This window comes from Anabrus simplex, chromosome 2 (assembly GCF_040414725.1).
Source record: "Anabrus simplex isolate iqAnaSimp1 chromosome 2, ASM4041472v1, whole genome shotgun sequence".
Taxonomy (NCBI): domain Eukaryota; kingdom Metazoa; phylum Arthropoda; class Insecta; order Orthoptera; family Tettigoniidae; genus Anabrus; species Anabrus simplex.
The window spans coordinates 741557299-741574088 of NC_090266.1; the positions used below are offsets into that span (position 1 = coordinate 741557299).

The 16790-nt window shown below is 41.2% G+C and overlaps 1 protein-coding gene across 1 annotated transcript in view; it reads right to left on the reverse strand.

Moving 5' to 3' along the window:
- The window catches only part of LOC136863672 (serpin B8), a 161670-nt gene extending 150160 nt beyond the window's left edge, over positions 1 to 11510 (reverse strand). Inside the window, exon 1 of the mRNA XM_067140035.2 lies at positions 11385 to 11510. Within this exon, the coding sequence (XP_066996136.2) occupies positions 11385 to 11510 (126 nt within the window). The remainder of the gene's footprint in view (positions 1 to 11384) is intronic.
- Between the last annotated feature and the right edge of the window lie 5280 nt (positions 11511 to 16790).

Genomic DNA, 16790 nt, shown 5'->3' on the forward strand with positions numbered 1-16790 from the left:
AAAACAACAGATAGGGAATCTGCCACCTGGGCGACTGCCCTAAATGCAGATCAGTAGTGATTGATTGATTGATTGATTGATTGATTGATTGATTGATTGATTGATTGATTGATTGATTGATTGATTGATTGATTGATTGATTGATTGATTGATTGATTGATTGATTGATTGATTGATTGATTGATATTATTATTAGTTGCTTTACGTCGCACCGACACAAATAGGATTTATGAAGATGAAATGAAATGTATGGCTTTTAGTGCCGGGATATCCCAGGACGGGTTCGGCTCGCCAGGTGCAGGTCTTTCTATTTGACTCCCGTAGGCGACCTGTGTGTCGTGATGAGAATGAAATAATGATGATGAAGACAACACATACACCCAGCCCCCGTGCCGTAGGAATTAACAAATTAAGGTTAACATCTCCGACCCGGCCTGGAATCGAAACCGGGACCCTCTGAAGCGAAGGCCAGTACGCTGACCGTTCAGCCAACGAGTCGGACATTTATGACGATGATGGAATAGGAAAGGGCTAGGAGTAGAGAGGAAGCTGCCGTGACCTGAACAAGGTACAGCCCCAGCATTTGCCTGATGTGAAAATGGGAAACACCGGGCGAGTTGGCCGTGCGGTTAGGGGCGCGCAGCTGTGAGCTTGTATCTGGAAGATAGTGTGTTCGAACCCTACTGTCGGCAGCCCTGAAGATGGTTTTCCGTGGTTTCCCATTTTCACACCAGACAAATACTAGGGCTATTCCTTAATTAAGGCCAAGGCCGATTACTTCGTACTTCTAGCCATTTCCCATCCTATCGTCGCCATGAGACCATCTGTGTCGGTGCGACGTAAAACAAATTCAAAAAAACTCATAGCTGTGCGCCTCTAACCGCACGGCCAACTCGCTCGGTCTGGTTAAACTAACACTGAAGTAGTATCTGAAATTATGATTATCGGCCTTCCGGAGCATTAATGGAAAGAGGAAGAAGAGCAACTCTGACCGCTCTAAGAATTAGGGGGCCCGCTAAAGAAAAAAAAGAGGACCATCAAAGGCGGTAAAATGAAAGATTATCTAGATGTCGGTAACCAAATACAGCAGAAGTCAAAACTGAACCAAGGGAGATCGAATAAGACAAATGAAAGTGAGGAGTCTTGCATGATTATGCGTAAACAATGCCAGATCCAACCGAGGGGCTCGTGATTGTCACATATTTTGAGGTGAGAAACATTGCAAGATAAATTATAAGGCGAGCGGAACTGTCTTCAACAAGACAGAGCTCAACAGGGGCAATGATATTTTAGCTTCGAATTTAATGAGAGTTGTGTACATAGTAGCAACAGCCCTATTATCGAGAAGACATCGAGACACTTTACAAGCTACACGTGCTAAATTCATACATATTATATTACTCTAAACGTAAGGTAAGGTTTAAAAAAAAATATCGTGATATACAAGGGATGTGTAAGATAAGGTTTCAGATTAGGACAAGAAGGCAGCGTGATTTGCACTTTACCACCAGATGGAATTTGCCGATACAAGAAATCCCCCTGGAGTACTGGCCCCACTAGGTGCTGTCTGGAAAATGGGAAACATTTCTTAAATTTCTGCCACTACCAAAATTCGAACCTCAATTCCAGTTAAGCACTGCGAGAGTTAATGCGAGTACTCTTGGTTTTAAAGGTCACTGGATGGCAGGTATTTTGTCTTGAAAAGAGATCCTTTACTGCCAGTAAATCTACTGGCAAGAGGCTCGCGTACTTTGTACTCTTAAACGCTGAGGAACAGAGTCGAGCATAGAAGGTGAGCGTCTAAACAATTACGGACTTTTCGTCGATGTCTCTTTCTATGTGGACTTAGCTTTCCAGCTACATATCCTTTATTTTTGTGCGGCCGGGGTGACGCCTCAACTTTACATCGCAGCTCGCCGGGCCAGAAAGCATATCGGCTGTCTCTAAGTAGGTTGACGGCTATTCCCAGCAATGTTATATACCTGCGTAATCCATGACATTGACCCCGCCATCCCGGAAGGGGACATTTATGAAGACCTTCTCTTGACCGGTGTCTATTTTGTTAAATGTCTTTATCAAGTTACTGAACCAGCACCAGAGGTCCTGCTCTATTATTAATCTGCTACTGCCTGAGATCGTGAGTCCACAAAGACGAAACTCGTACTGGATTTTCTGGAAGAAGAGGGTTTATCCCTTCTCAATGATCCAGACAAACACACATACTTCTCACATAATGGGAGCAGTACAATAGATCTTGTCTTTTCAAACATGAAGGGACTTCACTTCATGAAACAGATAGTACTTCAAGATGTAATTATCATAAAGCACTTACCAGTCGAGACGACTTTCATCACGGACGTAAGAAACAATGTAGACTTCCACCCACAACGAGAGACAAATCCCAGGACGATTAATAGTGACCGTCTTGTAGAGTAAATAGCAAAAGCACCGGATCTACTAAACATGATACGACATGGAGATTTGAACGAAGGAATACGTACAATGGAAAACTTGTTAGAAAATTCAAAGGAATTAACAAGATCACATAAACGCAGAGCTAAACCATGGTTTAATGCTACTTGCTTTGAGGCAAGAAAAAATGCCATCGATGCTCTTCATGCAGTGACTCGTACAAAAACTGACACAAACGTACAGAATTATTCAACATTAAGGAGATTTTACAAGAAGATAGTTAAGGAAGCGTATCAGCGTCAAATGGAAATCCAGTTGGTAGAAAAGGCAGAAGAAAACCCATATAAGGCTCTGCACCCGAGGCAACCGAAATTTCCTAGGCACATGGCAATGGAAACATGGACATCACATTTTGGCAAGGTACTGCAAGCAAGGGACTCCCGACCGATTAAGAGAAATACTAATGAAACAGATTTAAATATCCAGCTGTTCACAGGGGACGAAGTAGAAGCGGCCATTCTGCACAGTAAAGATGGAAAGGCTTGTGGTCCAGATAACATCTTCAATGAACATCTTAAACAAACCTTAGCAGTGTTCAAAGCGGTTTGGACAGCCATCATGAATCAACGCCTCATACGAGGAACCATCCTTGACAGATGGAGGTACGCCACTCTAAACATGTTTTACAAGGGGAAAGGAAATACTGGAGACCCCGATGCTTATCGGGGTATCGCTTTAGAATGCATTCCGTTCAAGATACTGACAAAGCTTTTCACAAATAGATTGACTGACCTCGTGGACTGTAAAATACCTGAGGAGCAATTTAGGTTTCGCAAGGGAAGATCTACTCTACAAGCAGTTGTCTACAAGATGACAAACAGGAAACGACGAGAAACCCAAAAGGAAAATTACATGTAGCTTTCAATAGACTTTTCAAAGGCCTTTGACTCAATCAATAGAATGTTACTGTTGGAAAGACTGAAGCAAGTCTTAGATAATGATACATCTCTCTTAGTTCTGATACGAAACATACTCGCAGAAAACTACGTACAGATTGATGACAATCTGACAAAATCTATCCCAATAGAGCAAACGACTGTAGTGCTTCAGGGGTACCCATTGAGTCCGATCCTGTTTAACATAGCGACCATGGACGCAATAACAACAGTAAATTCCAGTAATGTAAAAATATATGTTTACGCGGATGACATGGGGATTGCGTCATCATCTCATGCAGATCTGCAAGCAGCCTTCAATAGATTAGTGGAATGGGCCGGCAGAAACGACCTACAGCTGAATGCAAATAAGACAGTAGTTTTGACATTCAGACGAAGGGGAAGAATTGCATCACATGACACAATTGATTATAAGAACGAAAGATTAACGACGGTCGCATCCTTTAAATACCTCGGAATGACGCTACAGACTACAGGAACCACATTCACACTTCACATCAAGGACAAGGTCGCAACTGCGATAATAGCAATGCACGACATCTTACACATAAGGAAACTCTCAGTGGATACAGGGATAAAGCTATTCAGAGTGAAGATCTTGCCTATTGTGAGTTACGGATTACATCTAATATGGGACCATCTTTCTAAGAGCAATCTTCTGTAATTGGAAAAGATCAAGGCAATTTATCTAAAAAGAGTACTCAGCGTATCTAAATTTACCCCCTCACGGTTGGTGAGAGAAAGGTTATTTATAGAGGATCTTCGAGAATGGATGCTATTACATTCTACACCTGTGTATCAGAAGAAGAAAGAAATATGGAGCACGTTTTACACCGCGGATGCTATGATGACTCAAGATTGGCAACGTCCAAATTACGGCCTGCGACATATCATGACGCGATTCGCTGTGCATGGATTCTATCACAAAATATGCGACAAGACAAGACATCACGACCCTAGTGATGGGCAACGCTCTCGCTCGAGACTCTCGAGACTGACGTCGCAGATCTCAAGACTCTCGCGAGAATCTCGAGACCGATTATCCTCTAGTGCGAACTGTGCGACGTACTAGTAACTACGAGTGTAAAGTTGATAGTATATCAGCAGCAGCCATTGCGTGAAATAACGTTCTAATGTGGAAACGTGTGAGCCAATAAATTTTGTCAAAAGCCCGGAAAAGTACTGCATATTTATCTATGAACCCCTTAATACCATTAACGAAGGTCAAAACAGAATGTCAGTTCTTAAACTGTTCACGACTTATTTGGGGTGGACATCTTAGCTCAATAACCCTGCATAATTTGTGTATAACTGTAGATAGAATGTACACCTACTTGGATACTAGAGACGTGCATTATTCAAACTTGAGACGGGGAAAGAATGTTGTGCTTTCCTACATATGCAACTACCATTACATATGAGTGGAACGTGTAGTCTAAAATTCCCAATATTGCTCTAATTCTTTCGACAGGGGTGATGGGCAGCACTCTCGAGACTATTCTCGTGTGCCGCGATCTGTGCGACGTCCCAGAAACTACGAGCGTAAGCTTCATAATATATCATCAGCAGTTCTCATATGGAAACGTGTGTGACGATAAATTTTGTCAAAAGCCTAGGAACGCACTTCATGTTGAACTATGAGCTCGTTAATACCATTAACGAAAGTGAAAACAGGATGTCAGTATTTTAAACTGTTCAGCAGTTATTTCACGTGGACTTCTTGGCTGAATAACCCGTATAATTTGTTAATAACTGTAGATAGGATGTACATTTACCTGGATACCTCGCAGTCGTTGTCGACAGGATAGCTTCTTGTGAATCCAGGCCGGGCCGGGGGTGTTCTGTGACTATTCCTCTTCATTGATATGCGTTTTTAAGTACCGCATCATCCAAAAGTATTTCTGCCGACATATTTTTACTTCTTTTGAACAAGCAACACAGCGGGCTGTGCTATGTGACATCTCTTCAAAATAACCGACATCCACGACTTACGTTGCATTTCGGACACCGTCTTCAAGTTGTCGCGTGCAACTAGACACAATTACACATTGCACCGTCATATATCGATGTACCTAATTATGACGTGAATACTCTATAACATTGTAAGGAATTATTTCCTTCGTCACCATAGTATTGGTAAACACAAGAAGTGGTCATATGATATTGAATGTGGGGTCTGATAACGATGTACACCTACCTGTCGAAAGAATTGGAACAGACTCAAGCATTCTAGATTACACATTCCACTCATGCATAATGGTGGTTGCATATGCAGCAAGTCGCATCTTGCCTCGTCTCGAGTTCGAATAATGCACGCCTCTAGTATCCAGGTACGTGTACCTACAGCAGCCGTCAGTTTCTGTACTTAGCCTATTTATTCGTGTACCTACAAGTTCATACAATGTCAGAATGCGTATCCTTTATAATTATGTTATATTGCGTCAAAATAGACCTCGGTAGAAATGAACACCCTAGTCGCTTGTTGACATATATTTACGGAATGGAGATGGCGCGTGGTTTGCTATTCGCATATTCGGCACAGACAGCATACAGCTCCGACTACCTGTAGGTCTACGACACGCTGCTCGCCACACAATGCGGGGACAACGCTCTCGAGATCTCTCGAAATTTCTCGCGAGAAATAGTGCTTGCGCTAGTCTTGAGAAATCTCGAGAAATATCGAGACCTCATCTCAGACTGCCCATCACTACACGACCCTACTAATGACTGTACTTGCAAATTTTGCAAGAAACAATGCGATCGGTACCATCTTCGAGAGTGTACGGAAAGAACAACGTCGTTGACTTCATTTTGTAGTGAATAAGCAATGTGCGATATTGTATTTATTTCTTGGCCATTGGCTGCATTAAATTCTATTAATTAATTACTGCCTGTCTCTCCGTCCTCATTAATCGTACGCTGGGATCTATCCCTCGGATGACACAGCTGTAGACGGATGGTGGTGATGGTGATGGTGGTGACGGATGATCGCATCTACCCAGTGGTACCTACACCGCCTGACATCCTAACTGAGGTAGAGGCTGATGAGGAACTGGCTGCGTGTACTGACAAAATGCCCCCTCCGTCCCCCTCAACCCCCCCCCCCTTACCAGTGTCTTCCTGTCCTTCCCCTCCTACCATTAACATCACCGTATCTGCTCCAGCTTCCCTTACTACTCCTTGTACCGTATCTCCCACCACCACCACCACTACCACCACCATTGTAGCTCATACCTCTGCTTCTCTTACTACTCTGACTATGTCTCATCCCTTTCCCCTCTAGCAAGCTTCTCTCCCCTTCCCTCCCATCACTGCTCAAACACCTCACCTTCGTTCTACACAGCCATCTGCCAAGGGACATACCGTCGCTTCTCCGGAGAACGTGGTACGGCTACCTCCGTAATTACCACCATCCGTCTACAGCTGTGTCATCCGAGGGGTAGATCCCAGCGTAGCGCCGGCCGTCCTTGCATACGACCTCCGCCAGGCAGACATCCCTGTACAGCGCGCCTTCCGCATCTATAACTCGGACCTACTTTCCTGGTGCGGATTCAACTACCCATTTCTGCCGCCGTCCAGCGCCTCATCGCTTCCGGAATTCGCATCTATGGTCGCCTGCATCGTGTGGAACCTTCGCATTCTCCCCCACAAACCCTGCACCGTACTAACACGCCTCGCAGTCGTCCCCGGCCTGACCCTTCTCTTATTTCACCTCGTCCACATCTTCGATCACCTAATGCCCACCCTCCGCCACCCCACCCCCACCCCCTCCAACTACCCCTGATCTCCTCCGCCTTTTTCTTACCTCCCTCATCAACTTCTCCTCATTCTACAATACCTTAGCTTTATATCTTTCCCCTAGCTCACTCTCATAAATCATTATATCTATGCTCTGTGTCATTAATATGTTGTACTCTCTCTCATGAATAAGGATACATCTCTGCTGCACCCCTTAGCCAAGAGGTCAATTCTCCACTTCTCCCATTTTTCATGCAGCTTATACCCTTCTCCTTGCTCTAACGCATCTCCTTTCCCCATCCAATCTCTTGGCCAGAGGGAGGGCGTAACACTTCAGGGTGGGGAATGAAAACGTTTTCGAACGAACGAACAATTACGCTATCACTTTCTAATATTTAAGAGGTGTTTTTAGCTCAAGTGCGCCTCTGTGGTGTAGTTGTTAGTGTGATTAGCTGCCATCCCTGGAGGCCCGGGCTCGATTCCCGGCTCTGCCACGAAATTTGAAAAGTGGTACGAGGGCTGGAACGGAGTCCACTCAGCCTCGGGAGGTCAACTGAATAGAGGGGGGTTCGATTCCCTCCTCAGCCATCCTCGAAGTGGTTTTCCGTGGTTTCCCACTTCTCCTCGACGCAAATGCCGGGATGGTACTTAACTTAAAGCCACGGCCGCTTCCTTCCCTCTTCCTTGCCTACCCCTTCCCACCTTCCCACCCCCCAACAGGCCCCTGTTCAGCATAGCAGGTGATGCCGCCTCGGCGAGGTGCTGGCCCTCCTCCCCACCTGTATCCCCCGACCCAGAGTCTCACGCTCCAGGACACTGCCCTTGAGGCGGTAGATGTGTGATCCCTTGCTGAGTCCGAGGGAAAAACCATCCCTGGAAGGTAAACGGATAAATAAATAAATAAATAAATAAATAAATAAATAAATAAATAAATAAATAAATAAATAAATAAATAAATAAAGTTTTTGGCTCAATACCTTGATTTCTTCTTTATTAAGCGGGTTGAGATATAATATCCAACTTTTTGTAATTAATGCATTTGTTTATTATGCCTGATTGTTTGTATTACTTGGTGTTAACTTTCGGTTTGTGTGTTAAGGAATGAGTTGGAAAGGAGGTGGCAGATCGCTTAACGAAGATACCATTTCCAGCATATTCCTATATTTGAAATAGTAACATGGAAAACCAATTCTATGATAGTCGATGATGAGATTTAATTCCATCTGTCCCCTGAGTCCTTGGGTAGGACGTCATGAATTACTATTCATCGCTTGATCTAGGTGAACTAGTTTACTTTCATGAACATATATGTATTTAAAAATAAATTGTTTTTCTTATGATACCATGTTGAATATGAGTGTCTCAGTCCGACTCGTTGGCTGAATGGTCAGCGTACTGGCATTCGGTTTAGAGGGTCCCGGGTTCGGTTCCCGGCCGGATCGGGGATTTTAATCGTTTCTGATTTATTCTTCTGGCTCGGGGACTGAGTATTTGTGTCCGTCCCAACACTCTCCTCTTCATATACAGACAACATACCACACTACCAACCACCACAGAAACACACAATAGTGATTACATCCCTCCATATAGGGTTGGTGTCAGGAAGGGCATCCTGTCGTAAAACAGGGCCAAATCCACGTGTGCGACGCAGTTCGCACACGCGACACCACAGGTGTGGAGAAAGCAGTAGGAAAATAAGAAGAATATGGGTGTCTCAATGTGATTTCTGTCCGGCTCCGTGGCTAAATGGTTAGCGTGCTGGCATTTGGTCACAGGGGGTCCGGGTTCGATTCCCGGCAGGGTCGGGAATTTTAACCATAATTGGTTAATGTCCCTGGCACGGGGACTTGGTATCTGTGTCGTCTTCATCATCATTTCATCGTCATCACGACGCGCAGGTCGTCTACGGGTGTCAAATCAAAAGACCTGCATCAGGCCTCTCTGGATGCCACACGCCATTGAAATATGATTTCTGTCGTATTCCATTTAAATTCTTGCTGTCTTTTTTTGCTAGTGGCTTTACGTCGAACCGACACAGATAGGTCTTATGGCGACGATGGGATAGGAAAGGCCTAGGAGTTGGAAGGAAGCGGCCGTGGCCTTAATTAAGGTACAGCCCCAGCATTTGCCTGGTGTGAAAATGGGAAACCACGGTAAACTATCTTCAGGGTTGCCGAGAGTGGGATTCGAACCCACTATTTCCCGGATGCAAGCTCACAGCCGCGCGCTTCTAACCGATCGGTCAACTCGCCCGGTATTCCTGCTGTCGGGGTTGTACTAACCACTCCCTTCTCAGTCATAGCCCCGATTACTTATGTGTATTCATACAACCCAGCAACACAGCCTCACAGGCCTCACATGCTCGAGGTTGCTGAAGGCTCCGTATACAAAGGAGCGCCAAAATTAACATATCCTCGTTCTGTATAAAAGTAAGAGCAATGGCTGAAAAATAACGTAGCACCTATTTTGTCACGGCCACGTATTTGTAATTGTTACGTTTTACAATATATATAAAATAACGTGTTACTGTTACTTTTCGTAACAAAAAATAAACTCCTAAAATGTAACTTTCTCTCCACGTCGTCATTTCTAACAGTGAAATCACGAATAGTTCTCTTTTTTTTTTCTCTGCTGACTCACCGTCCATTGTCAACTACCTTCCATGGGCAAAATATTTAACCCCATTCGCACTCATAACCGATGACATGTTTTAAAAACTTCAAATAAAAACTCACGTGTATAGGATTTGAACTGGAGCCAGTTAGCAAATATATCAGTTACCACTAAAATTAAGTAAAGTAAACTCGTGTCCTCATCCCGAGGTGGTGCAGCTCTTTTCAGGCACACCCCCATTGGAGGTGAGCTGCATGTACCATTTGAACCACATACCAGCCCTCCTGCCAGTCTTAAATTTCTGGCAGTACCGGGAATCGAACCCAGGCCTCCGAGGACGGCAGCTAATAACACTAACCGTTACGCTACGAAGGCGGACACTAAAATTAAGTAAAAACTACAGAATGGGCTTCTAATAATAAATTTCCTAATCAAGTACGCAGTTAAAATAATGTTATATGTTTACTTAATTACTCCAGAGCCAAGCTCTGCATCCGGTAGACGAGTGGGTTCGACACCTACCGCCGGCTGTCCTGAGAATGGTTTTATATGTTTTCCTATTTTCACTTCCAGGAAAATGCCGGGACAGTTCCTATCCATAGGCCACAGCCGATTCCTTACACCTCCTTACCCAGTTTTATTGCCTTTCTCCGTAGCGTAATGGTTAGCACTATTATCTGCATCTCTGAGAGGCACGGGTTCGATTCCTGATACTGCCAGAAATGTAAGATTGGCAGGAGCTGATGGTTAGAAAGGTACATGCAGCTCACCTTCATTCGGGGTGTTCCTGAAAGAGCTCCACAACCTCGGGATGAGGACACGAACGTATATTTTTATACAACTTCATTCACCATCATTCACTTCATTTACATCAGCTCCTCAACTGAGGTTGGCGTCAGGAAGGGCAACCACCCATAAATACATATCATATCCTTTTATCTTATCGCATCCCCGACCCCGTATCAGGAAACGGTACCAAGGGAGAAGAAGTGGCCTACTTAAATACTCCAAGCAAAGAGTATCCAATTGTGTTTGAAATGTTGTGATTTCTCCAAGTTTAGATTTCTTTAGTCATTAAGGTGTGAAGGTAATATCCATTGCTTAATAATAATAATAATAATAATAATAATAATAATAATAATAATAATAATAATAATTTTAATGAAGGGCATTTATAACAGTATTCAAGCTTGTTCGTTATCACTTGTAACAAACGTTCGTTATATAACTCATAACACTGTACAGTAAGGTGTGTAAAGATTATTGTGGAACGTTATTTTTAACTACTATATATAATCATTATTTCTTTGTAACTAACACCGGGCAAGTTGACCGTGTGGTTAGGAGCGCGCAGCTGTGAGCTTGCATCCGGGAGATAGTGAGTTCGAACCCCGCTGTCGGCAGCCCTGAAGATGGTTTTCCATGGTTTCCCATTTTCACACCAGGCAAATGCTGGGGCTGTGCCTTAATTAAGGCCACGGCCGCTTCCTTCACATTCCTAGACATTCCCTGTCCCGTCGTCGCCATAAGACCTACCTGTGTCGGTGCGACGCGACGTAAAGCAACTACAAAAAAAAATTCTTTGTAACTGAGACACAGGTAACAGTTCAATGAAAGTAACGTTGTCGGCCATCACTACAAAGGAGATGTAGTTTGTACACCTACCTGGAAGAGTTTGGGCACCAGGTTGTTGCTAAACGTGGTTACTGCTTGCACTCCGCTCTGAATGTCTTGAAGCGAGGGGGCAATCAGCTGAGTCAGCACCACCACAACTGCGAACAATGCAATCATTTCTTCTTTATTTATTTCGTAAAGGCCACCTGAGCTATGGCTCATATAGGTGCAATACATATCTGATATACATGTAGCACAATTAGGAGATAACACAGAAGCATAAGTAAAGTGATATTTTACATGAGAATAAACAGAACGTGAGTTAAACTCATTATAGAGGTGAGATACATTTAACGTATACAAGTTACATAGTCAAGATAACTCTGATGTTCATAGCATCTTATGTAAATGTTTTACAAATTTCTGCTTAAATACAGAAAATGAAGCAGCTTGTCAAATTTGTTCAGGAAGTGAGTTATACACATGTGCAGGGTAGTACCATACATATGTGTTGCCATATTTAGGTGAGTTAATTAATTCAATGTGAATGTTATTGATACTTCTTGTATTGTATGAATGTCAGAATTTGTCACACATAAAGTATTGGAGTGAACCAAATTATTTATCAATTTATAGACCATCACAGCTGAAGCTTTCTGACGTAAGGCCTCAAGTGGAAGAACATTATAATGTTTGTATAGATAAGTTGTTGGTGTCAATGTAGGTAGCTTAATAAGTATGTTAATGCTCTCTTGTGTAGAATTTCAACAGTCTGAAATAGTTCTTTACTGCAACATGCCCAAATGTGTACCATATAAAGTATATGACTTTCATAAGACCGTGATAAATAGTCTTTACTAGAGTGTTAGTATGTTTGTATTTAAGTCTCGTAAGAACGCCAATTGCTGGTGGTTTATTTAATCACATATCGCCTGAACCTGATCACTCCAAGAGAGGAATTCGTCAAGAATTAATCCTAGGAACTTTGCCGCCCTAGCTCTAGGTATTTTGCAGTCATAAATGTTTGAGTGTAATTTCCAGAGAAAGCCTGCATGCTGGTTTATAAAAAGATGATATAATTTGTTTTAGTCAGATTAATAGTTAGACGATTTACAAGAAGCCAATTCTGAAGTAAAGTAATATCGGACTGCATCATGATTTCAAGGTTATCCGGAGAAGTTTCCGTGTGAAACACGTTAATGTCGTCAGAAAATAGAGACAATCGTCTGTTCAATTTTAGTGATTCTATACTATTCATAAATATGAGAAAAAGAATGGGACCTAGTACTGAACCTTGAGGTACACCTATATTTATAGGCAATGGGATACTATTCACATTATTACAGGACAAAAATTGTTGTCTGTCTGTAAGGTAATTGATAAACCAGTTTAATGCTGTCCCTCTAACTCCAGCAGCTTCCAACTTCCTGAATAAAATATCATGTTTCACTGTGTTGAAAGCTTTCTTCAAGTCAATAAATAATCCCGCAGCTATATTTTCTGAGTCTAAGGTTTCCTGAAGTTTAAATATTATATCATATACATATTATACTATTATATCTTACATATATTTATGAACGATATAGGATCGCTAAAATCTTACTATATGCTAGAATTTGGTAAAAATCTATACTGATATCTGTAAAAATAAATTATTTTTAAGTAAGAAGCTCAATAATCTCTCTTTAACTATGTTTTCTAAAATTTTAGATAAGTTAGGTAGTATAGAAATTGGACGATGGTTATTTGCGTCAAATTTATCTAAACCTTTGTATATTGATATAATTTTTGCGACCTTCAACATTTTTGGGACAGTAGCCTCGTTATACGATGCCAATTTCTTTATAAGGTTGTTACTTACACAATAACAGTGACAGCTACTGGTATTTATCAGTTTCCTGATTGTATTTGATACTTCATTATCGTTGGTAGGGTGTAAAAATAGAGAACTACATGGACCTGTACCTAAATTGGGAGTTGTTTTACTTGAAATATTAGGAGCTAGGTTTTGACTAATATTAGTCAAATATTTATTAAATGTTGTTGATATCTCTAGCGGATTTGTGATAACCGTATCCTGCACTTTCAAGTGTATTTCTTTACTATCATTCTCGCTGTCAGTGGTTAGGATTTCATTTACCACTTTCCAATTTTTTTGGCAGTATTTAATCTGTCGATAAAATATGAATTCCCTCGTTCCCTTTTCATTTTAGTTACTTTTCTACATAGTGATTTGCATTCCCCTACCAGTTCTTCTGAATAATATTCACATCCTATTCTGTTTCTAAGTTGTTGCGTTTTAATTTTGGCATAAAGCTTGTTCTTTTGTTCAACAACTTTCAAGAGGTCAGGTGTCATCCATGGGCATATTGGTCTCTTACGGTTTAAGTTACCTTGGTTATTGACGAACAGAATACATCTATATAGCTAATTAGTTTATTTACTACTATGTTACACATATCATTCTTATCAGTTATTAAGGGATTATTAAACATGTCTTTAGTTAAACGTTGAACATCTATTCTTTCGTTTACAAGACGTTTCTTGTTTGTTTGGACGGCGATATGATTTTCTAAGTCAAATATTAATATACTAGCAAGATACCCGTGCTTCGCTACGGTTTTAAACTGAAAGTTTTTTTCAAAATTTTACATTTTGGAAAGACTACTGTCGACTGAACTTGTAAAATACACACTCTGAGTTACGTCAAATGGTTTTGGGGGAATTATTATTAATTTTCTTATCTAACAGGTATTTGAACCCTGTACAGAAGAATTGGAATGTTTTTAAACCCTATCTTATTTAATATCTAAGATATAAAAGCGATCAATCTGTAAAATTTTGATGTTGTACGTCGAACAGTAATGGAGGAATATAAAATTTTAAGATCGTGCCTGAAAATGTTCAGAAGAAGAGATATTGTGGTTTTTGAGAGTCAACCACCACTTAAATCCCTTAGGGGAGAAATATTTTGAAGTGTGTGATATTTTACATCTAGAACATAAAGGAAGAACCTTCTCGTAAATTTGTACGTTAAACGGTTTTGGAGGCATGAATAATTTTGTTTTGCGGAGATAAATCCATTTAACACCTTAAGGGTGGGATGTTTCAGAATATTTCCCAATTCACTCCTAGTATTTAAAATATATACCGGGCCGATGACCTTCGATGTTAGGCCCCTTAAAACAACAAGCATCATCATCAGCAAGCATAAAATATATACCGCTAATTGGAATTTTGTCTTCGTAGTTAAACGGTTTCGGAGGATGGAATTAATATATCTGTTTTCGGATCTTGACCCCATTTACATTTAAATTTGCCTCAAACGTTCTGTTATTTAACATGATTTGAAATTTTAACTTCGTAATTCAAACGGTTTCATAGACTTCAATATTTTTGTCATCATTTCTCATCCCCCAGTCAAACACCCTTAGGGGTGTATTGTTCGAAGACCACTTCTTACTTAAAATCTGGGACATAGAATTTAGTGTGTATAGAGGGCAGCACCTATATCTGATAAAAATCGAGATGACACCTCCCGGATATACTCGCAGGACGAACTTTTGTGACAGACATTTTTTTTTTATTGCTGGCACGTGAGGAGTCGCGCTGCGACGCCCGAGTGTACGAATTTCGCTTCACCCTGTATATGATCTATCAAGATTGCACTACTGTTAGTAGCTCTTGTGGGAAAATCATCATTACAAGATATTTGATTATAACATACACTTAGCCTGTACAATTCCTCTGACTGCTGGTTTTTTTTTTCAGTGCATCTATATTAAAGTTTGCAACAGTAACACACAACTTCCTGTTATATTTACTTCACATCTCTTCAAGACAAGTGATGAATGAATCAGCATATTTAATGTTTGGATTATAGCAAGCTCTATCAGAACCAAAAATTTCCACTAGGCCCTAATAACACATTAAAAGGCACATCTGTAGATTTTACAGTTGTTAGGACATTAGCTTTGTAGCACTGCTTGACATAAATGACAATCCCACCACCATTTTTCAATGATCTTGACCAAAAATAGCCATCATGATTTCATAAGTTATAATATATTTCTTCATCCGGATTCGGCCAAGTTTCAGTAACAACTATAACATCAGGTGTGTACGCTTCCACAATGAGAGTTGATAATGTTATCCATTTGTTATCCTAATTTTGTTCCCTTTGTCTATAACTTATTCTAAGCTATTTCATAGATTTTCTGACCTATCCATTGATTATGATGATGATGGTAATTCATTATTCATTATTCTAATCTGACAATATCACCAATTTTTTGACAGTAATTACTAGGGAGGTATCATCTTTTCGCACTTATATTTTCCCATGTATGCTCTTTATTCTCAGGTCTTCAGCTCTCTTTAGAAGCCCTTTAGCCTTAGGAGTCAGGTGATCATTTATGTAGACCGTGTGGCTAGCAGCATTTATTCCAACTGCCGAGGACTGCAGTTATCTAATTTTCTTCTTGGCCATCAGTAGTTCGTGCTTTTTCCACCTGTTGACGAACTTGACGATGATTGGACGAGGAAGATTCTTGTTGAAAGACGGGATTCTGTGCACAATATCAAGATCAGTCCTCTTGACTTCGCATCCTACAGCTGGCACCTAGGTTCTTAACAGCTTCCTAAATGTCTCCTCCTTGGATTTCTGGCACACCATGTATTTCCACCATGTATTAGTTCACTTGTTCTCCGTCTTCATTTGCCTCGTCATTGAGCTTGCTAATCTGCTGTTGAAGTTCTCTGATCTTTTGATCGCGTTTACCCAGCTCTGTCTTCATATCCTCAATGACTCTTGTATTAAAATCAATGCTTTCGCGCAATCTAGTAACCACTTTCTCTCCCAGTCTATCAATAAGCGAGTCTAGGAAAGTGGAGCTGCACTTTATATTGTTAACAACATCTATGAGATCGTTCGAACCTCATTCGTCATTAGAAGACGAGGTAGTGCCATTTCCTTCCGCTTGTCGTCGCTCCGGTCGCTGTTGTTGTTTCTCCGTCATCTTCTCACCTCTTTTATTCTTTGGTTTGTCACCCATAACCTCACCAAATGTTTCAAAAACTGAGTTAACACTTCAATTTGAACAGTATTACTGAAATTACTAGTGAATTTATTATTCACCTAGTATTAATCTTTCTACGGTTTTAGTTACATTAGCATTACCTCTTAAAGTTTTCTTCTTGTACGTAAACTGGTAAAACAAACTCACAGCACTAAACACATCGTATCTCCATGTTGCCATCTTGATTAAGTCATTCTAACTTATAACAGACAGTTTATTAGTGGCATGAACCGAACCCCTATCAACCCCAGCATGGCTGAGATAACATCGTATAGCTTTCAGCACATACAGTGCGAGCCTCAGTCCAGTTGCCTGTTATTCTCTGTGCCTTGTCTTAGCGATTGGACCTTGGATGACGTAATAGCCGCCTGACCTCTAT